The 25,534-nt window shown below is 51.8% G+C and overlaps 1 protein-coding gene across 3 annotated transcripts; it reads left to right on the forward strand.

Moving 5' to 3' along the window:
- Positions 1–1,901: 1,901 nt before the first annotated feature.
- On the forward strand, positions 1,902–25,534 carry CCDC92B (coiled-coil domain containing 92B). 3 transcript variants are annotated; one of them, XR_015146927.1, is made up of 5 exons: positions 1,956–2,139; positions 13,884–14,036; positions 18,650–18,697; positions 21,672–22,853; positions 23,419–25,534. XR_015146927.1 is itself a non-coding variant. In XM_086355571.1 (4 exons), the coding sequence occupies exons 2-4, from the start codon at positions 13,907–13,909 to the stop codon at positions 22,265–22,267; spliced, it is 774 nt and encodes a 257-aa protein (XP_086211697.1). In that variant the 5' UTR covers positions 1,902–2,139; positions 13,884–13,906; the 3' UTR covers positions 22,268–25,534. The 3 variants fall into 3 exon arrangements, 2 of the variants coding, with proteins under 2 accessions (XP_086211697.1, XP_086211696.1); XM_086355571.1 differs by having other exon boundaries at positions 1,902–2,139; positions 21,672–25,534; XM_086355570.1 differs by lacking the exons at positions 1,956–2,139; positions 13,884–14,036 and adding an exon at positions 18,116–18,239 and having other exon boundaries at positions 21,672–25,534.

Genomic DNA, 25,534 nt, shown 5'->3' on the forward strand with positions numbered 1-25,534 from the left:
ACACACACACACACACACACACACACACAATACATGGCACAGGAATGCTGCCCTAGGAAGGACATCAAGAGATGAAGAAGCAGGATTGGGCTGGCCTTTCTGCTCCTCTCCTAAGGGTTTCCTCAGAGGAGAAGGGTTGAAGAGGGGCTACCCACAGCTCAGCTGGAGGCTAGAGTTCCCACAGTGGGATTTGAAATGCCTTTGAACACTCAGACGGTAAAGCGTCTGCCTACAATGTGGGAGACCTGGGTTCAATCCCTGGTTCAGGAAGGTCTCCTGGAGAAGGAAATGGCAACCCACTCCAGTATCCTTGCCTGGAAAATCCCATCGATGGAGGAGCCTGGTAGGCTACAGTCCATGGGGTCGCAAAGAGTTAGATACGACTGAGTGACTTCACTTTCTTTCTTTCTTTCTTTCTTTCTTTGAACACCACTGCCTGTCAAGCCAACTAAGAGGGTGATTTCTTCAATTTGGGGGGCCAAGAGCAGCTAAAACTTTCATCCACTGACACTCAAGTCCAGTTAAGTTTAAAAGTTGACTAGGGAGGGGGGACTTTGAGGGAGGATGAATAGATACATATGTATGGCTGAGTCCCTTTGCTATTCACTTGACGCTATCACACCATTGTTAGTTGGCTTTACCCCAATACAAAATAAAAAGTTTAGAAAATAATTTTTTGAAAAGTAAAGTTTTAATGTGAAAAAAAAAAAGTTGACCAGGAAGGAGACGGAGCAAAGAGATCCACAGAGAAAACACAGGATGATCTTGAGGCCGATGATTTGTTGGAGCCTGCCTCGAGGCCCTCATGCAAAGGTCCCGCAATTCCAGAGACAAAGGCAGAAGATTTCTCTGGACATTTGGCCCAGGAGGGTAGGGAGGAATGTTCTTGGCTGGCAACAGAGTGGGAAAAGCCAGATCAGCCCTTTAGTCTGAAGCCCCTCAGTCCCTTCCTCCAGTCCCTTAAGGCTGGGATGGAAATGACTTACCCAGAGACAGTTCTGAACCACCTGCTGCTCACTCAGTGCCACCTCGTCCCTTGCCATCATGAGCACGAATGCATAAGGAGCACTCAGCGCTGTTTCAGGCACTTAACCTGTATTAACTTATTTAATCCTCAGGACAACCCAAAGATCTTATCAGCTGCATAGACCATCATCATCCCATATTACAGATGAGGAGACTGGGGCCCTGGAAGGAGGAAGGTATTGGTAGACCCAGAAATAGAAGCCAAGCAGTCCAGAAGCCTCCCAAGCTTGGATCAACTCCAATCTTCTGGACTCTAGGGTTTCAAAAGGATCCTCTCTCTTGGCTCTTGGGACCCGCAAATAGAGGGAAAGAGGATGTCTCATCAACTGAGGCCCTGAGAAGTGATGTGACTCACCCAAGGTCACACAGCTAGTAAGAGATCTGAGACACAGGGTAGATGTTCTGACACTTGGTCAGTTCGCACCCCCCAATCCCAACCTTGCCCTGGACTAGGTGCGGGGGGTGGGGTGGGGTGGGGAACCGGCTCAGGTTTCTACGCCAGCGGGTGGGCAGAGGGGCGGAGCGGATCGCGGCCTGCCGGCCTGGGCGCTGTCCACGGTGCTGATACGCCCGCCGCGCCCTTGCTCTCCAAGTGGCGGCGGGTTCCCCGGGTTTCCCTCCCAGCTTCAGTCAAAGGCGGCTCCGAGAGTTCGGCAGCCCGCCGGGGTCCTCAGGCCTGGCTCCCGGGGCTCCCGGGGCTCCCGGGGCTCCCAGGATTCCCCCTCCCCCGGCCGCGCTCAGCCTGCCTCCCCTCCCCCCGCCCCGCCCACGGCCCCTCCCCGCCAGTCCCAGGTCCCTCCCCTCCCCCCTTATCTCTCCCGCCCCCCGCCTTCCCCCCTACTGCTCGTTCGCCAGTTCCGGTCACGTTGCTGGGTGTTTACGCCTGGAGCCCGCCCCGGACCCCCCCGCCGCCCCGCGCACTCGGCGCCCGGGAGCCCCCCGGAGCCCGGGCCCGATCGCCCGGCAGCCTCGCAGTAGCTGATGGCGCCACAGCTCCGGCGGGCGCTGCGGAAACCCGGGCGCAGCTAGCGCGGGGAAGAAGAGCGCCTCCCCCGACACAGCCTGGCCCGGACTCGGGGCCCCGCTGGCCCGTCGCTCCCTCAGGTCCCGAAGGTGAGGAGGCCGGGGGGCGTAGGGGGTGGGCGCCCGGGTGGGGAACCGCACGACCCGGGCTCCTGCTCCCCCGGGAGGGCGGGCGCTGGGCTGCGCACCGCAGCGCAGGAGGCGGACAGGACCCGCGGGCTGCTGGCAGAAGTTGTCCTCCGCCGCCCAGACTCCGACCCTTCCTGGCCCTGGCGAAGAGTCCACAGCGGCCCGAGGTGGAGCCACAGCCACCTCCTGCCCTCCGCCACGGCACACATCTCTCTTTCCGCCTGCCTTTCCCTGTCCTCCCTGGGTACCTCTCTTCCCCGTCCTCCTTAGTCTCCACATCCCCCCACTGCCTTCGCTGGGAGTCATATGCGAGGTATAAGCAGGGCAGAACATTAAGACTGAGGGGGTGGGGGCTCCAGTTTCCCCAGGCATCCCACTCCCCGTGTCCCTGGATCTTCAGCTCCACCGAGGTTGGGGCTCCAGGGATCTTCAGTGGAGAGAGGAGCCATAGCCTAGAGGTTTGCGGGGAGGAAGGGCCCCGGACTGGGGAAGACCACAGGACCTCCACCCCGGAACTGTGGCTCCACAACTGGCCAAGTGACCCCCACCCTGCAGAGAGTCCCAGACATTTGTCAAGGGCTGACTTTTTGTTCCCAAGGCAAGTCCCCAGGAGAGCCAAGGACTTGGGGGGAGGGGGAGTAATTATTTTTTAATACGTGTACTGCCTTGGCTTGGTGAAGCCCTGCCCTCAGGAAGCTTATGGCTTAGAGCAGAAGCCAGGTTTGCACATGCACAGGAGCACACACACACACACACACAGTAAAGTGTGATACAAGGCAAAATACCTGGGAACATAAGGAAGGAGAGCCAGCCTGGTGTGGTGGGCCAGGGAAGGCTCCATGGGAAAGGTAGCACTTGAGCAGGGCCCTGAAGGATGGGTCAGGTTTCAGGAGGCAGCAACAGGGTGGGCGATAGTGAGGGGATGTCCATGGCTAGCAGTAAGAGGTAGAATCTGAAAGAAGAGTTCAGACTGCAAATGTGGACTGTGTTTATAGATTGTGAAGGGTCTTAAATGCCAGAGTGAACCCCCAGTGGGGTGCTTCCAGTTACCAGGCACTGTAGTTGTATATTTTGAGCAAACTGCTTAACTTCTCTGAGCCTCAGCTTCCTCATCTATGGAGGGGATATACTAATAGAACCTTCAGTGCAGGGTTGCTGTAAAGATCAGTGAGTTATTACGGAGTTCGGGTTAGGACTTAGTCCTGTCACTGCTGAGGGCCTCGGTTCAATCCCTGTTCCGGGAACTAAGATTCTGCAAGCTGGCTGGTACAGCCAAAAGAAAAAAAAAAAAAGATAAATAAGTTAATATTCATAAAATAAAATAAGAGCAGTGTCACCCATTTTTTGTTATTATATAGGTATTATTACCTATGCACTGATTTTTTTTTTTTTCAACTTAGCCACATGGCTTGCATGGTTCCTTGACTGGAGAGCAAACCCAGGCCCTTTCCAGTGGAAACTCAGAGTCCTAAACGGTGGACACCAGGGAATTCCCCTGATGATTATTATAATAAATATTGTTATCTGTGTATCCATGTCTGAGAAAGATTTCTTGAGTTCCTGCTCTCCTTCCTACTCCAAACCTAAGAGTTAGGTAGTGAAGAGGAATGATAGCCAAGAAAAATAAAGAACATACTAATTCATTTATTTATCCATATATTACCGTGGCTATCTTATCTAATATACCTGCCTGGACTATAAGAATGATAAACATAGTTTAACATTCTCCTCAGTTGGAAAGATCCCTTGGAGAAGGGAATGGCAACCCACTTCAGTATGCTTGCCTAGAGAATTCTATGGACAGAGGAGCCTGGTGGGCTACAATCCATGGGTTTGCAGAGAGTTGCACATGACTGAGCAACTAACACGAAACAAGAATGCATACTTAAAGAATCTGAACAAAATACAGGTATTTGAGTGTTCAGAACAAGTACAAGGATATGTGTTGACTCAATAAATATTTTCAGTCCCAAAGAGAAAAGAAACCCCAAGTATGAAATTGAAACTGGGTCAAGAGAAACAGTCAGGGGCTGCAGCGTGGCAGACAACACAAACTCCATGTAAGCAGAAAGCAAGAGGCTTCAATTCTGGTTCATCTCCCAGCCATGGTGTCTGCCTGAGAGAGAGATGGGGGCAGCAGAGACCAAGGGAAGCAGGTCTAAGGAAAGGAGGAAGTCAGCTGCTCAAGGAAGAATTGAGCTGTATAAGTGGTCTTCAAACTTTTGGTTAGTGGAGGCCCTTTCTCCAATGAATTTGTATGCACAAGCCCATCATATAGAGAGGAATAAATACAGCAAAGCTTCCAGTCCTGTCTTCTGCCCTCAAACCTCTTGGCAACATCTGAGATCCCTTTACAGAACTCAGGTTCTATGGAGCAAATTGAAAAACACTGTTTGAGATGATTCTTTGAGCCCTGAGTGCTATGATTCTGTACTTTCTGTGGTTCTTTCAACTCAACAAGCTCTAAGAACTGGAGAGGAGAGAGAACTACAGTTTCTTCCTTGTCCAGTCTGTGGTAGGCAGATAGCTGAAGAAGGAAGGGATACCCATAAGCTCCACAAAGGTAAGCAGGAAATGAACTCATTTTCAGAGATCAGGAGCCCTGGCCTTAGAAAGTTAGAATTGTGCCAAGGTCACAGAGTTCCTGGGCCTCAGACTTTGTTGATGGTTGGGGACCTGAGAGATTTCTCCCACCAACTTCACCAAGAGGGAAAAATATTTGTAACTTTCAAACAGAGAAGCATGTCAAAAATACTTGGAATCTGGTGGCTCAGATGGTAAAGAATCTGCCTGCAATGTAGGAGACCTTGGGTTCAATTCCTGGGTTGTGAAGATCTTCTGGAGAAGGGAATGGCAATCCACTCCAGATTCTTGCCTGGAGAATTCCATGGACAGAGGAGCCTGGCGGGCTACAGTCCATAGGGTTGCAAAGAGTCGGACACAACTGAGCAACTAACACTTTCACTTTTTTGGCAGCCCAGTGGTTAAGACTCCATGCTTCCAGTGCAGGGGATACGGGTTCAATCCCTGGTCAGGGAACTAAGATCCTGCATCCTACATGATGTGGCCAAAAAAACAGTTTTTCTTAATATAGTACTTGGAGTTAACTCTATAAATTATGAATCTTGTATTACAGATTCGTTTTTATTCTTGATGACAATTCTTAAAAATGAACTTTTTTTTTAATCAAACTAGAAAATTCAAAGAAAACTAGGTGCACTAGGAGAAGGTGGGCAGAAGAAACAATGCAGGCCCTGAGGTGGTCAGGATGGTGGGCAGACGCCAGGGACCCTTCTCACCAAGCACTTTAATCTGGGAGTTTGAGCATCTCAGGCTGGGTGTGGGGAGAAGATGGCACTGAGAACTCTAACCCGTCATCTGCCACCACTAGCCTGGACCAAGTCCTCAGGCAAGAGCATCTTCTGAAACCTGGAGCTTCCAGCACTGCGTATCTTTGCAAAAACCTGACATTTTCCTGGCTTGGGCCTTCTGAAGTGCCTGTGATTCCCCAGCAACATAGCAATCTGTGTCGTCCCTGGTTCCTCCTTCCTCACCCTATCCTCCGCCCTCCCCCAAACAAACTAAACAATCACGTCTAAGAAAGAATATTTGCCAAGATCGTTTGTGACCCAAATATCTGCCCTGAGAAGAACAGCCTACCTGGTTGGAAGCAAACACTCAAGTCCTTCTGGGAAGGTGCAGAAACAGCTGGCTGGTTCAGTCTCTCACCGTGGCCAGGGTCTGCTCTCCAGGGCTGTGTGGAGAGGGCTTTACCCTCCAGAAATATTTGCATTTCAGCATCAGGGAACAGACATTTTTCTCTCTTCATCCTAAGCATAGGTCCCCACACCTTCATCTTCCAGGTGCATGACAGTAGAGAGACAGATGCAAGAAAAGCAGGAACCCCCCCGCAAAACACACACACACACGCACACACATACGTGCACTCCTAGAGGCATGCACGCAGGTTCAGGTATATGTACAGACACAGAGGCACACACATCACAGCATAGATATACAATAGCACAAACATAGTTCACCTGTTTCTCACCAGTTATGCACCAGATTACTGACTGTCTGTTTGACATCTATTTGTCCTTGTTTGAGGTCTCCTGAGCATGTCAAATCTAACATGTCTCGGGCTGGAACCTACCTTTTCTGTAAATCTGCTTCTCTATCAGTCTGTCCCAGCCCCACAAATTCACTCACTCATGGATTCTATGTATACTTACTGCTACTGCTACTACTGCTAAGTCACTTCAGTTGTGTCCGACTCTGTGCGACCCCATAGATGGCAGACCACCAGGCTCCCCCGTCCCTGGGATTCTCCAGGCAAGAACACTGGAGTGGGTTGCCATTTCCTTCTCCAATGCGTGAAAGTGAAGTTGCTCAGTCGTGTCCGACCCTCAGCGAGCCCATGGACTGCAGCCTTCCAGGCTCCTCCGTCCATGAGATTTTCCAGGCAGGAGTACTGGAGTGGGGTGCCATTGCCTTCTCCGTAGCTCCTATTTGCCAGAGTCTATGCCAGGTATTAGGGAACAGGAAGAAACAAAACAGTCCTTCATCTTATATTGCCAACAATCTGGCCGGGGAAACAGATAATAAGCAAAAATGTGATATATTCATGTGATGGTAAGTTCATGAGAAAAAAAAAATAGGGAATGGAGAATGACAGCGGATTCTGTTTGCTTGTTTGTTTGGGCCGCAACACACAGCTTGTGGGATCTTAGTTCCCCCATCAGGGCTCAAACTTGGACCCTAGCAGTGCAAGTGTGGAGTCCTAACCACTGGACCGCCAGGGAATTCCCAATGGTTCTATTATATATATAAACGCTATATCATTTTATTTTCCTTTTTTTTTTTTTTTTGACTGTGCCACTCCCTATGGGAGATCCTAGTTCCCTAATCAACAATCGAACCCACACCCACTGCAGTGGAAGCTGAGTCTTAACCACTGAACCACAAAGGAAAGAAGTCCCTCAGTCGTGTCCGACTCTTTGCGACCCCGTGGACTGTAGCCCACCAGGCTCCTCCGTCCATGGGATTCTCCAGGCAAGAATACTGGAGTGGGTTGCCATTTCCTTCTCCAGGGGATCTTCCCAACCCAGGGATCAAACCTAGGTCTCCCGCATTGCAGGCAGACGCTTTAACCTCTGAGCTACCAGGGAAGCCCAAGGCTTCCCTGACCGGAAACGAACCCGGGCCACGGCGGTGAGAGCGCCGAATCCTAAACACTAGACCACCAGGGAGCAACAGTTCTGTCTTAAATCAGGTAATCAGAGATGTGGTTCAGCAGTAAAGAATCCACCAGCCAATGCAGGAGACCAGAGTTCAATCCCTGGGTCGGGAAGATCTTCTGGAGAAGGAAATAGCAACCCATTCCAGTATTCTTGCCTGGGAAATCCCATGGACAGAGGAGCCTGGCAGACTACAGCCCATGGGGTCACAAAGAGTCCAACATAACTGAAGAACGAAACAACCACAAATCGGAAAAGGGCCCTGAACTAGAGTCCTGAATGCAGAGAAGGAATGTGCCCTACGGATATCCTGGAGAAGCACCTTTCTGGAAGAGGGGACAGCACTGACAAAGTCCCTAAGGCTAGAGTGTGGTGGGCAAGTTGGATAAAAAGGAAGGAAGCTAAAAGTGACTGGGGTAGAGCCAGCAACTGAACAGTGCGAGATGAGGGCAAACAGAGCCAGAGGTGACTGGGTTTCAGACGAACTTTGGGTTTGGTTTTAAGTGAGATGGGAGGGTTTTGGTTGAGGGCAGAGAGATGTCATCAGATTCGCTGAAGGAGGCCATTGCAGGGGTATACCAGAGGGATGGTGGGATTCTCTGGTAGCTCAGCTGGTAAAGAATCTGCCTGCAATGCAGGAGACCCCGGTTCAATTCCTGAGTCAGAAAGATTCCCTGGAGAAGGGATAGGCTACGCACTCCAGTATTCTTGGGCTTCCCTGGTGCCTCAGCTGGTAGAGAATCTGCCTGCAGCGCAGGAGACCTGGGTTTGATCCCTGGGTTGGGAAGATCCCCTGGAGGAGGGAAGAGCTACCCACTCCAGTATTCTGGCCTGGACAATTACATAGACTGTATAGTCCATGGGGTCACAAAGAGTCGGACACGACTGAGCAGCTTTCACCAGAGGGATGGCAGGGATGGAGACAGTGAGACTTGACTGGATTTAGGATTTTTTTAAATATGTGTATAGGTATTTATTTGTATGTATGGAGTGTGTGTGTGTGTGTTAGTCACTCAGTCATGTCCAACTCTCGGTGGCCCCATGGACTGTAGCCCACCAGACTCCTCTGTCCGTGGCATTCTCTAGGCAAGAGTACTGGAGTGCGTTGTCAATTCCCTTCTCCAGGGGATCTTCCTGACTCAGGGATCAAACCTGGGTTTCCTGCATTGCAGGTGATTCTTTACCATCTGAGCCTCCAGGGAAGCCCATATGTGTGTATGTATGGAAAAGACTTTGATGCTGGGAAAGACTGAAGGCAAAAGGAGAAGAGGGCAGCAAAGGATGAGATGGTTAGATAGCACCACCCACTCAATGGACATGAATCTGAGCAAACTTCAGGAAATAGTGAAGGACAGGGGAGCCTGACGTGCTGCAGTCCATGGGGTCACAAGAGTCGGATACAACTTAGGGACTGAACAACAGTGCCCAGTCGCTTCAATCATGTCCAACTCTTTGTGACCCCATGGACTGTAGCCTGCCAGGCTGCTCTGTTCATGGGATTCTCTAGGCAAGAATACTAGAGTGGGTTGCCATGCCCTTCTCCAGGGAATCTTCTCAACCCAGGGATTGAACCCGCATCTCTTGTGTCTCTTGCATTGCAGGCAGATTATTTACCCACTGAGCCACCTGGGAAGCCTCAAACAACAACAAATGTATTTATTTATTGATTTGACTGCCCCAGGTCTTAGTTTCAGCTTGCAAACTTTTGGTTGGGGCATATGGGATCTAGTTCCCTGACCAGGGATCGAACCTGGACCCCCTGCATTGGGAGCATGGAGGCTTAGCCACTGGACCACAAGGGAAGTCCTTAGGATTTTTTTTTTTTTTTTAAGGTAGAGATAACAGGATTTGCAAACAAGTTGGCTGTAAAATATAAGAAAGGAATCAAAGATGACTCCTAGGTTTTTGGCCTGACCAACTGAGTTCCCTCTATCAAGATGGCAATCACCTGGTCAGAGCAGACTTGGAGGGGGAATCCTAAGAGTTCAGTATTGAGACTTGAGGAATGGTCTTGAGAGTATTGAGAGTTAAGTCTGAGGGACCTATTAGACACCTAAGTGGTGGTGTTAAGAAGTTAATGGTGGTGTTAATTTGGGGGTCAGCATATAAATATTGGGTTGGCCATAATATTTCATTCTTTTTTTTCACTCAGTTCATTTGGATTCTTAGTAAGATGCTATGGAAAAACCTGAACAACCTTTTTGGCCAATCCAATAGCATTTACAGCCATGGGATTGAATGAGGTCATGGAGGGAGTGATTATAGAAGAGGTCCAGTGGGAAAGATGAAGAAATAGGAAGGATCCAGTAAATGTGCCTTCATACTTGAGTTTCCCAGACTGGAAAGCTGGGAGACATCCTAGACGACGTCCCTTTCCCCATGAGCATGATCTAATACAGCCTATTCCGTCTTCCTGCCAGTTCTACCCCCAGACTACACCTGGACCTTCTCTCCACCTCTGCCTCCATCATTAGGTCCAGGCCTGCATCATCTCTCACCTTGGTAACTGCTCCATTTCCCAGTCTGTTCGTTCTGCCCCCTCTAATCTGCCCTCCAATGATCTTTTTTTTTTTTCCAATAATCTTTTAAAAACACAAATCATATCATGTTCATTTCTTGCTTAAAGTCCTTTAATAGATTCCCAATTCATTTAGCATTAATCCACAACTCTTAACATAGTTTACAAGTCCTTGGGAGATCTTTCACTTGCGAAACCTCACTTCCTGCGACTCTCCCCTAATACTTTACACTTCAAATTTCACCACCAGTGGCCATGTCTCCATTGCTCAAGACCACATAAAACACTTAAACACAAAGCTTGGGGACTTCTCCAGTGTGGTCCAGTGGCTAAGACTCCTTATTCCCAATGCAGGGGGACTGGGTTCAATCCCTGGTCAAGGAACTAGATCCCACATGTTGCAACTAAGTTTTCATGCCTCAACTAAAGATCCCGCATGCCACGACTGACCAAGCACAGCCAAATAAATAAATCAACTTAAAAAAAAAAAGCTTGGCATATAATAGGCACTCAATAAATGTAAGCTATCATGATTATTCTACCTCTGGGCTTTACAGATGCTGTTCCCTGTTTGAGATGCTCTTTCCTTTACCCTTCTAACTCCTCCTCCTCCTTCAAGTCTGTATTAGTGTTCTATTGCTGCATCAATTTATTATCTCACAGTTTCCAGTGATGGGAAGCCTGGCACATTCTACTTGTGTTCCATTCAGGGTCTCCCAAGCCTGAAATCAAGGTGGGCCTGCATCCTTCTCTGAAGACTCATCTAACAAAAGATCTGCTTCCAAGATCCTATTGGTTGTTGGCAGAATTTGCTTCTTTGTAGCTGTAGGACTGGAGTCTCCATTTTCTTGCTAACTGTCAATCAGGGACCGTCCTCAGCAACTAGAAGCCTTGCTCAGGTCCTGCTGTGGCTTCCTCCACAGGCTCTCTCACAGCTGGGCAGTTTTTCCCTTCTAGTGTGCATGCCTGCTCAGTCACTCACTTGTGTCCGACTCTTTGTGACCCCATGGACTCCGCTGTCCATGGAATTTTTCAGGCAAGCATACTGGAGTGGGTTGCCACTTCCTAATCCAGATCTTCCCCACCCAGGGATTGAACCTGTGTCTCTTGCATCTCCTGCATTGGCAGTAGGATTCTTTACCTCTGAGCCACCTGGGAAGCCTTTCCTGCTTCTAGGCCAGCAGCCAAATATCCTTCAGGCTTCAGATCTCTTCCTACAGCAAGAGCCCTTTGAACCTGCCTCACCCAGAATAATCTGATTTTTTTTTAACTCAAAGTCAACTGATTGGAGATCTCTGTAAAATTACATCTGTAAAATCCTTCACCTTTGCCATATAACCTAATCACGAGAGTGAAACCCGTCATAGTCCCAATCCCACCCACACCCAAGGAATGGGGATAAGATAGGAGATTGTGTCTTCCAGGGGCTGGGAATCTTGGGGACCATCTTGGAATCCTTCTTGCCACAAAGTCTCAGCCTAAAATTATTTCTACAAGGAGACCTTCCCTGACTCCTAATTTAAACTAGGTCCCACTTTATATTCTTACACATTACTCTGCAGATTTCTTTCATGGCTCTTATAGGTTGTCATTTTTAACTTATTTGTATTGTTTGTTTAATATTTATTTATTGGGCTGCATTGGGTCTTAGTTGTAGCAGGCAGGAACTTCAGTGCATCATACGGGATCTTTCACTGCAGTGCACAGACTCTGTGGGCTTAGTTGGTCCTTGGCATGTGGGATCTTAAGTTCCCCGACCAGGGATCAAAGCTGCATCCTTGCCATTGCAAGGCAGATTCTTAGCCACTGGACCACCAGGGAAGTCCTTATTGTTTGTTGAATGCACCTATTTATTTGTTTGATTCTCTCCTCTTCACCCTGTGAGCTCCATGAGAATAGAAAGCAGGAATATTGCTTTGTTCATCACTGTGTCCCTGTACCCAGCACAGTGGTTGGTAATGTTAGATCACTGAATGAACGCATGATGAGCAAATGGCAAATGTGGGCAGGGATTAACCTCCTCACACATTAGACAGAGAGGAAAAGGGATGAAGCGTTGATTGAGCCGGGTCCTCTGCTACATGCTCTATAATTTCTTTTTTCATTTAACCCTCACAATCATCCCAGGACTGTTACTATGAGTAGCCTCATCTTATAGAAAGGGAAAGCAAGGTTCAGAGAGGTTAACTTTCTTGCCCAAAGATACACAGCAGGGAACCGAAAGATCTAGGATTCAAACCCAGGACTGTTTTTGGTGTAAATACTGGGAAACTGCTTTGGATTCAAAAGACTTGGCTGGAGAACTGAATCTGCTGTCCCTCACTGGCCGTGCGAACTGGCACAAGTCGCTTCCCTTCTGAGCCTGCATCTTTGTGAAACGGAGGTGGTGGTGCCCACTGAAGAGCGGTTGGCAGAAGTAAATTCATGTGCATGATGCTCCCTAAACATAGCAGAGCGGACAGTAAATGTAACCAGTGATTCCCACAAACCAAAGAACGCCCCCACCCAGCTTTCATGAAAGCTCACTTGGTTGGATTGGGAATGCCTTGGAGGTACAAGGACAGGGGGCCCCAAGAGAGGAACCTGTGAATGTGAGGTTCCCATTTTCAGTCCTCCTGGCTGTGCTTCTACCAAGGACAAGCTGGATTTGCAGAGGCTTACCAGCAATTCTGTATGAAGGAACCATTGCTGAACAGAACAGTCCATCAGCTGGTTTTCTTCTCCCCTGGCCAGGCATTCCTAGGGCAGGTGGAGGAAAGGCCGCCACAAGCTTTGGGAGTCCCTGGCAGAGGAGGCATGAGCTCTGAGACCTGGACATCAGAGGTCTGAGCTTCCGCTGCCCTCTGCCTCCTGTTTTTGCCCTCTGCCTATGCTTTCCCAAGACGCTGATCATCCCAGAAGAGACTCATGGGGAAATGGGGCAGGGTCAGAAGAGGGAGCGCTGGAGAGCCAGGCCATCATTAGGATTCGGGGACGTAAGTCTTCCTCTCCCATCAGAGTGTCAGAGCTTCCACCATGGATCTACGCCTTGGGTCTCCTATCACCCTCCGCCACTCCCCTTGGGTAAAGGGCTTCTACTACCTGCCTTCAGCCTGCAGAATTAGTGCTAGTGAAACATTCATCAGACCTTCCTCCTCTGTGACGTAGAAGAGCCCAGAGCCCTGGGTTGAGGTTAAGTCAAAGAAATGGAATTGAATTGGAGGAGGAGGGTTGTGCTGTAACCATCAAGTGCGTACTCAGTCGCTCAGTCGTGTCCAACTCTTGGCAACCCCATGGACTGTAGTCCACCAGGCTCCTCTGTCCATGGGATTTTCCAGGCAAAATACTAGAGTGGGTTGCCGTTTCCTCCTCCAGGGGATTGTCCTGACCCAGGGATTGAACCCGCATCTCCTTCATTAGTAGATGGGTTCTTTACCACTGAGTCACCTGGTAAGCCCTCTAACCATCAGTCCTGCCAACTGATGGTTGCCCTTGAACAACCATCAAGGGCAGAGCTGGAGAGGGTTCAGGAATCACCCTCTCTACAATCCCCTAATTTTACCCAAGAGAAAACCAAGAGCCTAGAGAAGGGGAGGGCTTGCCCGAAGTCACACAGCTGGTTAAGAAGCAGACTAGAACCCAATCTCTGTCTCTCTTTACTGACTTTGCTGCTCCGTTCCTTTTCCTTGCTGAGATATAGAAGAGGCTAAAGTTTCATGGGGGCAAGGAACTAAAGTCGTTCCCTCTGAGCCTCTGGTTCTTCATCTGTTGAATGGGAATAATGATACTTCCTGCCAACACACCCACTTGCTTCAGATGTTTCAGTGGGTAAATACAGGGGACATGACTTCAGGGCCAGAATCCTCTACCTGGTACAGCAGGACCCCAGACTGAAGATCACTGAAAGGATCTGAAGGTGGACAGGGTGGATGGGCCCGGAAAATGTGGGTTCACCTTGTTATCCTCCCCAGGTGGGGCCCAGGCCTGGGTTGCCATGGATACCGTGTCCCTGGAGCATCAGATCCAGAGCGTGCAACGCCACATCAGCTTCCTGAAAAAAGAGCAGATGGCCCTGCTGCGAGACCTGCACCTGGAGATCCTGAGGCTGCAGAAACGCTGCTCGGGTGAGGCCTGGAGGGATGCTGGGGGGCGACTGTCAGCAGCAGCACTGTCTCTGATGGGGTGTCCGCCCTCAGCCTCCCTAAGCCAGGCAGGTGTTCATCACCCCTTTCTCTTGGTGAAGAAACTGAGTCTTGGGGAAGTGAGACACATGGAACGTTCAAGCACCTCCCAGCCCTAAAAAGCCCTCAGTCTTGGACTTCCCTGGTGGTTCCGTGGTTAAGACTTCATGCTTCCATCACAAGGGCCGCGGGTTCGATCCCTAGTCGGGGAACTAAGATCCCACGTGTTGTGTGTCATGATCAATAAATAAATTTATTAAAAGAGATACACAAAAAATAAAGAGAGCTGACAGTTCATAGGCAGGTCCATGCTCAGCTTGAGGCATAAGTGATGAGGCCAAGTATCCCACACTGTCCCGAGGAGTAAGCACTTCCTCTCCCTGAGGGCTGAGTAAGATTTAGACATGCTGAGATATTATGGGGCAGTGAGAATGGAGAAAACTTTGCAAAGGAAGAGCATGGCAACATCCAGAAGGTAGTAAGTCAAAAGTTCATGAAAAGTTCTATTTGACCGGATTACCCTCTACTTAAAGCCGATGGGAAATATGGCTGGAGCCAGAACATGGAAGACCTCGACCAATATCAGGATGGCTAAGAAGTTTGGCCTGTCCTCCTGGGTAGTAGGGAGCCACTGAAGGTTCTTGAGCAACCTCACGCTACATTAAGAAACTCAATCCAGCAGTTGTATGGCAGATGAATTGGTGGGAGAGGGAGGCAGGGGGACTAGTGACAGGTCCAGGGGAGAGATAAAGGGGGATGGAAAGGGGAGGACCAGTGGGACACAGAGGGACCTGGCAATCAATCAGATTTGTAAGCAGGACAGAGGGAGGCAACAGGGATGATGTAAACCTCGTGCCTGACTTCAAGTCTCAGCTGCATGGCCGTCTCAGAGGCTTGGCTCTGGCCCAAATGCTCACCCTGCATCTTCAAGTGCAGGCCTTAGAGCCAGTGATTCAGTATCTCAGCTGGAACAGCACAATCTCAACATTGTACAAATATGTAAACTGAGGCCCAGAGACAGAGAGTGAGCATCACAATGCATCAGAGTCAGGATTAGAACCTAGGGCTCCACATGCCCAGTCATGAAGCGTCTGTGGCTTTTTTTTTTCTGGACACACCACGCAGCTTATGGGATCTTAGTTCTCTGATCAGGAATCAAACCCTCGCCCCCTGCAGTGGAAAAACCGAGTCTTAACCACTGGACCACCAGGGAAGTCCCCTCTGCTGCTTTCCACTCATCCTCTCCCCAGCATACTCAGATTTCCACTTCCCTTCCCTCCCTTACTCATGGGAGTCTCCCCCTTCCCCAGAAAGAAACTGAGGCTCAAAGGGTTTTAGTGACCCGGCTGGCTTCTCACTCTATGGCACGAGAAGCCACCAGTCCTGACTTTCAGCTACCACAGTCCCCTCTAGCTCCATATATGAGTTCAGTTCCCACCTGCCAAGACCAGACTTCTTGTCATCTCCCCCAAAGCCTGATAGGCAGCAGAGGCCAGCCCTTGGGGGCATGGATGCCCTACAGTGTCTCATTCCTGCCTGATGCCACTTTTTTACTGTAGTAATGACATTAAAGGGATATTGACATGAGTGAACCCTAAGACCCTGTAGCTGTTTCTCTAATTTCTTTTTGCTTCATAATAATTCTGAAGACCTGGGTCCTTCCACTCAGGATGCAGGCCAGGATCCCAAGAAAATAGGTTGCTGTTGTTCAGTCACCAAGTCATATCCAGCTCTTCACAACCCCATGGACAGCAACATGCCAGGCTTCCCTGTCCCTCACTATCTCCCGGAGTTTGCCCAAGTTCATGTCCATTGCATCAGTGATGCCATTCAACCATCTCATCCTTTGTAAGAAAGTGTAACAGGCAGGAACAGAGCGCTCTCAGCCCCCACCCTCCTTCTCAGACAAGTATGGGCCTGCAGCCTCTTGGTTATTGATTAAGGAGATAAAAATAACTCTGGGCTGGCCTGGAGCAGCCACTCATGGGGCTGAAATGACCGAATAAGGCCCTTCCTCCAAGGGATGGAGGAGAGAGGGGGAGAGGAGAGAGGACAAAGGAGATGTTTTTAAAAAGAGATTAAAGAGGGATCCAGAGAGTGCAAAAGGATAAGAGTGAGAAGGGGCTGGTATAGGAACCAGGAGGGCAGGGCTTAGGGAAGAACCTGCCCAAGAAGGGGTGATAATTCTAAATTAAAGGGGCTTGAGAGGTAGGTGGGTGTGTTCTGGTTGGGAAGGTAGCTTGGATGATAATAAGAGCTGACTCAGCTAGACTGAGCCCTGTATTTCTTTTCTCTTAGTAAAGAATCTGCCCGCAACGCCAGAGACCCAGATTCGATCCCTGGGTCAGGAAGATCCCCTGGAGGAGGAAATGGCAACCCACTCCAGTATTCTTGCCTGGAGAATCCCATGGACAAAGGAGCCTGGCGGGCTACAGTCCATAGGGTCACAAAGAGTCAGACACCACTGAGCGACGAACACTTTCATAGGTGAGAAGACTGAGGCACAGAGAGGTGTTGTCACTGGCCCGAGGTCCCACAGTGTGTCTGACCTCACAGTGTGTGTGCCTGCTAAGTCGCTTCAGTGGTGTCCGACTCTTTGTGACCTCATGGACTATAGCCCACCAGGCTCCTCTGTCCATGGGATTCTCCAGGCAAGAATACTGGAGTGGGTTGCCACGTCCTCCTCCAGGGATCTTCCAGACCTAGGGATCGAACCCGCGTCTCTTGCATCACCTACATTAGCAGGCGAGTTCTTTACCACTAGCGCTGCCTGGAAAGCCAGTGCCCTCATGCATACTCATCTAAATCACCGGGACTCTGGTTGGAAGGGGAGCAGGGAGATTTGATGGATGAGGGAGTGGAGCCCAGCTACGATTCTGTCTCCCCTCCCCCAACTCTGGTGGTTAAAGGCTAAGGAGAAACAAGCCCACAGGCAGTTAGTGACAGAGCCAGAGTCCCTCGGGCTACTCTCCAAACCTAGTCCAGGGCCCCCCTGGGTTTACATCCCAGGGCCTTGGAGGAGGGGCCAGGTTGGCCCCAGGAAGCCCTGGGGGAGGTTCAGGCTCTGGTCACAGCAAAAGGCCCAGGCACTCCAGGCTCTCTGTCTCCTGGAAACAGTTGGCCTCCCCAGGGAAGGCACCTCCGGTAATGCCCCTGGTATCTAGAAGAGCCTGGTGAGGGCAGCGAGGAGGGGCAGGCGGAGGGCCCACAAGGTGAGTCTCTCTCTGTTGGTACTGCCAGACAGTGGACCCGGGGATCCGCTACTTCCCCCCACCCCCGCCTTCACATCTTCTCCCTTTGGGCACAGACTGCGTCCCTGCAGGTACACGCAGGTGCGCCCGAGAGGTGCCCTCCGTCACAGGCAGCTGCCCCTCCTGGGCTCCCTCCTGCTCCTCTCCCAGCCCTTGAGCCCTGATGGAGTTGGGATGCAGTGGGGTGGGGAGTGGGCTGGAAAAACAATCAGACTCAGCTGGCTGAGGGGCGGGGCATGCTGGGCTCAAAGGGATGGGAACTGGGGACAGGCGGAGGAGGAGACTGCTCCTGCACTAGTGCCCTTGAGGGGCCCCTTGGCTGCTCCCCACCCCCCTCCCCCACCCCACCCGTATGCCCTCAGCACCAGGCTGAGAGCCACTCAGGCTTTGCTTCACTAGGTGTCTCTGTCCTTGAAGCTTCTCTCCCTCCTCCATGGAACGTGGCAAAACCGGGGCTTAGAAAGGGCAGGGCTTGGGTTTAGAAAAGAACCTGGGCACAGCAGTACTGGCTGTGAAACCAGTGAAATACACATGTGCTTTTGGTAAATAGCCACCACCCTGAATCCCCTTTTAGTGTCCCCAGGCAGCCCACCCAGGACTAACTCCAGCCTTCCCAGACTAACCAAACCACCAAAATAGTGGGAGGTAAGAAATGTCTGTTTGTTTTGTTTGAATTGGTGGGTCTGACTCTTTGCAACCCTGTGGACTGTAGCCCGCCAGGCTTCTCTGTCCATGGGATTTCCCATGCAAGAATACTGGAGTAGGTTGCTATTTCCTTCTCCAGGGAATCGTCCTGACCCAGGGATCGAACTAAAGTCTTCCTGCATTGCAGGAAGATTCTTTACCAACTGTGCCAAGTCGGACCCTACCCGGACCCACCAATAGACACTGAAAGGTCTGTGCCCTGGACAGCAGGGGTCCTCCAGACTGGCTCTGATTGTTTGGCATGTTAAATATTTGTACACCACCTCTGGAAAGGGGCAAATACTTCCCCCACCACCAGCCCCAAAAGCAAGCCTCCGTCCCACAAGGGTTGAACTAATCTGCAAATTCAAGACATAGAACTTATATTGGAAAGATCTCTGGACTTAGAATCAGGCAGATCAGGTTCTGGTTGTGCCTCTGACGCCTCTCTTTCATCTCTTTCCCTCTGGGCTGCATTAAAATAGGTATAGGGGGTGGTTTAGATGATTTCTGAGCATCCTTATTGCCAGTTTTACTGGGTTGTGAGTCTTAATCTCACACACATACTCTTTCTCTGTTTCTAACATACACACAACTGCCTTTTCTTATCTCCGCCCCCAGAACTGACCCATGACCTGGAGATGAGAGAGGCCCAATCGCACCAGCAAGGTAAGAGAATAATTGGTCACCATTTCCCCACCACTTAGGACCCAAGCCTTCTTCGTGCCCAGTCGAGACTTGGGGATAGCCTCACATGCCCACTCAGCTGGGTGACCTTGTGCAGTGAGCAACCGGCAGCACTGCACACGCCTGGCATCCCTGTCTCCATCCAAACTGGGAAAATGAAAGCAGGAAGGAGATGGTTTCCAGGAAGTCCATGTGCCTGACTTCATTCCTTTGTGACCCACCTCCCCAATCTTCCCATCCTTGTGCAAGTGATTCTCATGGTCAGTGTTCACACTCGCCAAGATGCTAAATGTCAAGATTCGACATGATGGCAATAGGAGGTCTTTGACTTCAAGGAACTTAGTCCAGAGGAGGAGAAAAGAGACAAGTGCACATTAGCAAATTCTTCATTTTACAGAAACAGGACTTCTTGTGAGTGTAGCAGTTCCACTAAGGTGTTTGTTTATAGATTATCCCTTCATCCGTAAAATGGGGAGCGGTGTGGGGAGATAGCATTCAGTGAGTGTAGAGTTTCAGTTTTGCAAGAAGAAAAAATTCTAGAGATCTGTTGCACAACAATATGAGTATATTAATAGTACTTTAGAGCTAAAAATGGAAAAAGAAATGGCAACCCACCCCAGTATTCTTGCCTGAAAAATCCCATGGACAGAGTAGCCTGACGGGCTACAGTCCGTGGGGTCCCAAAGAATTCGGACATGACTGACCGACCAAGCAGACACATCCTTAACCATTTTTAACACACAGTTAAAAATGGTTAAGATGGTAAACTTAGCTATTTAGTTTTTTGCCACAATTAATTTTTTCAAATGGGAGGGGTTGCATTGTTCAGATCTTAATCCCCAGGTTATATGATCTCTGAAAACTAGGTCTGGGTGTTCCCCATTGCCTTCCAGTATAAGCACATTACCTGACATGGAGAGGGACTCGGTAAATGCTTGATTTAAAATGAACCACAAAAGTAGTATTTCTTTGGCCAGAAGGGTTTTAAGAATGGACTTTTTGCCATATGGATGTGCTCCTTATAGATCAACAGCTACATGACCAAGAGTTAGGCACAGGAAAGGCTAGAAGGTTAAAGTAGAATGTTAGAAGCCCTACAAATTACCTGCATGTTCATGCATAAAGATCTAAATACTTATGAACTTGAACTAATTCTGCCGATTATAAGTGGCAGTTGTGGGCAACCTCTTGGTGCCTAGCGCTTGGAGTAAGGGGAGGCACGTCTCCAGATATCAGGAAAGAACAGTTGTGTGACAGCAGTAGCTTTGGGGGCTCCCAGGTGGCTCACGGTAAAGAATCTGCCTGCCAGTTCAGGAGATGCAAGAGACACAGGTTTGATCCTTGTGTTGGGAAGATCCCCTGGAGAAGGAAATGACAACCCACTCCATTATTCTTGCCTGGAAAATCCCATGGACAGAGAAGCCTGGCAACTACGGTCCATGGGGTTGCAAGGAGTTGGACACGACTGAGCACGCATGCACAGTAGTAGCTTTTACTCTACCTACTGTTCTTCCTCTGAAATGGCTTTTGGGATCATCTGGACCCCTGTGCCTCGGGCTGTTGCTTTTTTTTTTTTTTTTTAATAAATATTATTTATTTGGCAGCACCGGTGTTAGTTGCATGCAAGACTTTTTTTTTTTTTTTTTTAAAGTTGCAGCATGCAGGATCTAGTTCTGTGAACAGGGATTGAACCCAGGCCCCCTGTATTAGGAGCAAAAGAGTCTTACCCACTGGACCACCAGGGAAGAGTCCCCAGTGTCCTGGTTTTTATTCTCTCTCTCACTGGGCCTAAGAACTATTTTTCTTTGTTCTCAGTTTCTATGAAAATCACTTGGGGATTTTCCTATCCCCTTTAGAGTCACCTTTTACCTTCCCTTGGTCACCTTTCGGCTACTGATATCCCCATACCCACTCAAGTGCGCCAGTCCTGGGATACGGTCCTGGCTGAGATGGAGCTTATGATTCAGGAGGCAGGAGTCCTCAACCCTGGGGGTGTATTAGAATCACCAGGAAAGATTTAAGAAGCGCCAGTGTGCTGGTCCAACCCGGGGAGAGTCTGATTCAGTCCAAATTTGTTAGGGCCCAGGAAACTGTTTTTTAAAACTCTCTAGGGAATTCCCAGGTGGTACAGTGGTTAGGACTCTGTGCTCTCCCTACCAAGAGCCCAGGTTGGATCCCTGGTCAGGGAACTAAAATCTCACAAGCTACAGCTTCAAAGATCAAAATAAATAAAGCTTTCTGGATGTTTCCAGTGTACATCCAGGTTTGAAACCGAGTGCCGTGGGCAAAGACAACAAACATGTAAACGCGTAATAAATGCTGTTTATGAAGGAAGCACAGCACACTGATTCCCCTTTCCGCTGACACTCCCAGCTCTTTCAGCCCCTTGTTCCTATGTGTCTCTCCTTCCCCAGGGCTTTTACACAAGCCCTTCCTTCCGTAGGAAGCACCCTTCTCTTCTCTGTTCACTACTTAATTCCCATTCATCTGTCAGATCCTAGCCTCGTCATTTCTCTGCTTAGAAGCCTTCTCCGATTAGGTCACAGTCTCCTGCGACAGTCGTGGTGTTGGCAGGTGTCACACACGCACCTACACATTCTTTTGTGATTATGTACCGTACATCCCCCACTGTGCTTACTGAGAGCTTCGTGAGGAATTATTCACCACCCTATCCGCAATCCCCAACACGACGCACAGAGTCAGGGCTCAACAAATTGTCGTGGAGTGAATAATTGGTCTGGGAAGGGGTTGCTCTTAAGGGCTGCGCGGAAGAGTTAGAGGCTCGGCCAAGCAGGAGGCAAGAGCTAGGAGGAGGAAAAAGGCAGGCGAAGGACTGAGCCCGAGCGCTGCGGGACCTGCAAACGGGGAGGTGCGGGGCTTCGCTCCGACGACTGGTGAGCGGCGCAGGTCCGGCCAGGCGAGGACTCTCACTCTCCCCTCCCTCTCCCCTGCCCAGAGCTGGCGTCCCGGGAGCTGGAGAGCAAGTGCCGCGCGCTGGAGTCGCAGCTGGCGGAGCGAGCAGCGGCCAACGCGGAGCTGCGGAGGGAGGTGGCGCAGCGCGAGGCGCTGGTGTCGGCGCTGCGCTGCAGCCTGCGCACCGAGGAGCGCCGCTTCCTGGAGGAGCTGCGTCGCCGCAGCCACCGAGCCACCGTGCTGAGCACGGAGCTGCAGAAGCACACCGAGGCGGCCGCCTACCTCTCCTGCCAGCTGCATGCGGCGCGCCAGAAACTGCAGACTCCGCGCCCGGGGCCCGGCGCCGCCGCCGCCACCACCGAGCCCCGGATCCGCCGGCGCGCACAGCGGGCCCGCCGCCCGCCCGCCGCCGAGGCCGCCGCGAAGGGCCCCGGCCGGGACTGGGCCGCCTGGGAGCGTGCGGCCGGCGTCCCGGACGACCTCGATGCCATGCCCGACCCCGCGCTCTTCCTCTACGCCCGGAGGCCCCAGCGGCCCGGCGGCCGCAGCCCGCGCCAGCCGCCTCCCCAGGAACCCCCGGACCAAGCCGGCTCGCCAGCCGCGCCCCGTCCGCCCAGTGCGCCCGCGGACCCGGAGTAGGCGCGGGGTGGGCGGGTGGGGAGCCGGGAAAGGCTGGCCCGGGTTTCGACTCAGCTCGGGCCGGGGCGGATAGGGTAGGGGCGGGTCCCTGGGGCCGAGAGAGCCAGTCCCTCCCCCAGGGAGCGGGCGGAGGCGGCCCCTGCTCCCCCGCGCGTTCCAGCCGCCCCCGCCTTTTGTATTTCCCGAAGCTTTGAGCTGTCGCTGCAGCTTTGAGCTCTCCTCTCCCGCCGGGGAGCTCCTCCGCCGGGCCCAGCGAAGGCACTTTTTTTTCCTTGAAGAGGACTCAGTACCGATCCTTATCTGGTCCCCACCCTGCCACTGGGAGGGGACGAGGCTGGAGTCACGCCCTGACCCAGGAAAGTGACAATCGTTTGGCCGTAGCGGGGAGGCCGGGCTGGCCTACGGAAAGGAACCAGAGTGGCCCTTAGGATCCTTAGGCCTTCCAGCTCCCCGCTGCGGCCTCCCCCAGACCTGCACGGCCGCCCTTCCCTCCCAGCCTGCCTCCGAGGGGCGGTTCGGGCTGGGGGCTACAGGCTGGACCTTCTCCCCCACATCCCTACCCCCAACTGCTGATAGATCCCTACAGGTGAGCACGGAACACTTTAGAAGACGCCTCCCCCACAGCCTCTGGTGGGGGGAGTGTGGACTTATGGAAGTTTGAACTTCTGGAAATTAGCACGCATAGACCCTTAGAGAAGATTACATAATGGGTTTGGTGGCAGATAACTGTCTCCAATTCTCAGTTCTTCCCGGGTATGTAGACTCCAAGGACACGCCAGAGTCGGGCTGATGGAAGGTTAAAAACTGTTTTCAGGAGGTAGCTGGGAACCTGAAGGCTGCCCTGGGAGTTTCCCTAGTCCTGTTTATTGGTGCTAATTTTGCCCAGCTTCCTAATTAGCTGGTTGCACCCAGAGGCAGGAAGAGGGGCCCTGCTTCTTGGAAGTGGCAGCTGTTGATATAAGTTTGAGTGTGCTGGGGGCGGTGGGCTGGGGGATGGTGGGAACGCAGGTTAGGCCCCGGCCTCGCCCTCGCCAGGACTGCCCGCATCCTATCAGACCTGAGAGCGGCGGGGTGTTCAGTGCCCTTTGTCTAGGTTGGGGAGTGGCAGACGAGAAGACTACTGCCCCACCTCCTAACGCGTTTCTCCCCAGCTCCCCCTCACGACCGAAGGCGGGAAGTGCAGCTCCAGTCCGGTTCGTTGCTCGCACCCGAGTCCAGCCTGGAAAGAAATCCCTAGAACCCTGTCGTCTCGTGCAATCCCTCTTTTGTTGGTCGTGCATCAAGTCCGAAGTGCCTGTGAGGTCTTCCAGGGGCCACCAAGGGAGGATATGGGGCAGCAAGAGGCCTTGACCTCACCCACGATGCCCCATCCCAGCAGGTCCTGATCCTCTGCCTGGGGCTGAGACTTCTGCTTGTTGCCCAGAGGTCTGGGAGGTCTCCAGCGGGTGATGAACCCTTTTCCCATCACGGCCCCATGAAGAAAAGGGGGAAAGATTCCCAATTACACCCCCTTTCACTGTATACATTAGAGGGAGCAGGACACCGGTGAGCATACAAACGTGCAGCCCCCTCCTAGCTCAGGACTGCTGAGACCACTGAGCAATAAGCAGGCCTGGTCTGTGTCCGCCACTGGGGCGCCCTGGGGACGGACAGTGCTGTCCAGTCTAAAGGGCCGCGGGAGTGGCCTAGGGTCCTTGCTCTGCCTGCTCCCACCTCTCCACTCCCCAGTCTCTGTGGTTGGACCTCTGCCCTCTATCTCCCCTCAGGTGTGGGTGACTCACGACCCCTTGACCCTTGGCCCACTGCCTTCCTTTTCAGAACATGTCTGAGGAGGCCTCTCTCTCTGCTCGGGGCTGTGCTCACTTGAAGGGGCCTAGGACCCTGGGAAGGAGGAGGGAAAGGGGGTCTTTCTGGAGGCGCCCACCCAAACCCTCATCTTCCACAACCATACTTTCAGGGTGAACTGGGTGACTTTGTGATGTCAGTTCTCCTACAAAGATGATGAAGTACTCTATCCACCCACCCACCCGCTAAAAGCCATAGCTCCACCCAGCTGGCCTCCCCCAGCTCTATAGCAATAGGCCTCTTCCTCCTTCCTTCCTCTGTACCCGAGGAGCCCGGCTGGGGGCCACCACAACACCCCTGCCCCACCATCCTCCCTGGTGGCCTGCCTGCCTCTCCCCAAGTAATGCATCAGCACCTCCCCTGCTGTGGCTCTTCCAACAATCAGAGGTGACTCTTGTTCCTGAGCTACTTGGAGATTCCTGCCCCCCGCCCCCCATGAAAGGTCCGGAGTGCTGGGGTGGCTGACTCACTGACTCAGCTGAGGTGTGGGGGTGCCTGGGAAAGGAAATAACGCAACCATCCCTCCCCCCTCCACTCAGCAAGCTGGGGGAAGGTCCAAAGCAAAACCAGGGTTCCAATTTTAACAGAAATGCCCCCTCCCCATCCCTCGCCTGGAAATAATAGATGAGAAGCTTTCCTCCTCCAGAACCCTCGGGGCGCCAAATGAAATGAATAAGACTGGGAGTCGGTGGTCTGCCCTTGGCCTCAGTGGCGGGAACTCCCCAGCCTTGCCCTCGGCTTCTGGCCCTCCCACTCTCCCAGCCTGAGGGACCCACCCTGCCAAAGGAGAGACCCCCCCTCCTCGAGCCCCTGACAAGTTTGGGTGACTAGAAAGGACATTGCCTTCCCTCTCCCTGTCCCCCCTCCCACCTCTCCCCTCTTTGCTGCACGAATTCCACTGGGGGAGGGGTGTGTTGACACGGACACTCAGGGGCCCTAGCTGCAGCCAGGAGCTGCAGGTGGGGACCCCTCCCCATTCTGGAAGCCAGCCTGGGACCTGTGGGCAATACAGCCTGAGGCTTTGTGCCCCTGTCCCCGCTCACAATGGCCTGCAGTTTGGGGCACCAGTCGGGCTGAAATGGGGTGGCCCTTCCCCAAAACAAGCAGCAGACTAGAGGTCCCCCTGATGGAGCAGAAGGAGGCCAAGAGGGTGTGGAGCAGCACCTCCTCTTTGTGTGGAGCCAGGATTCTCTAAGCAGTCTCGCTGAGCGGCCGGCCTTGAGTAGGGGACCTTCAAGGCTTCAGAAACACCTGGCAGGAGCCCCGCAGGCACGGCAGAGGGATCCTGCTCCAAGTTCTCTGTTGGCTGCGCTTTTTAATCCAATGCTTTTCAGAGTGTATTCACTCACCTACAGAAATAGAGCCCTGTGCTTTAGGGGTGACTATCATATGCCTTATTCTTAATAAAATACCTGAAAAACA

Source organism: Bos grunniens, chromosome 19 (assembly GCF_055505025.1).
Source record: "Bos grunniens cultivar Pamir isolate PY7600 chromosome 19, Bosgru_T2T1.0, whole genome shotgun sequence".
In the NCBI taxonomy this organism is placed as follows: domain Eukaryota; kingdom Metazoa; phylum Chordata; class Mammalia; order Artiodactyla; family Bovidae; genus Bos; species Bos grunniens.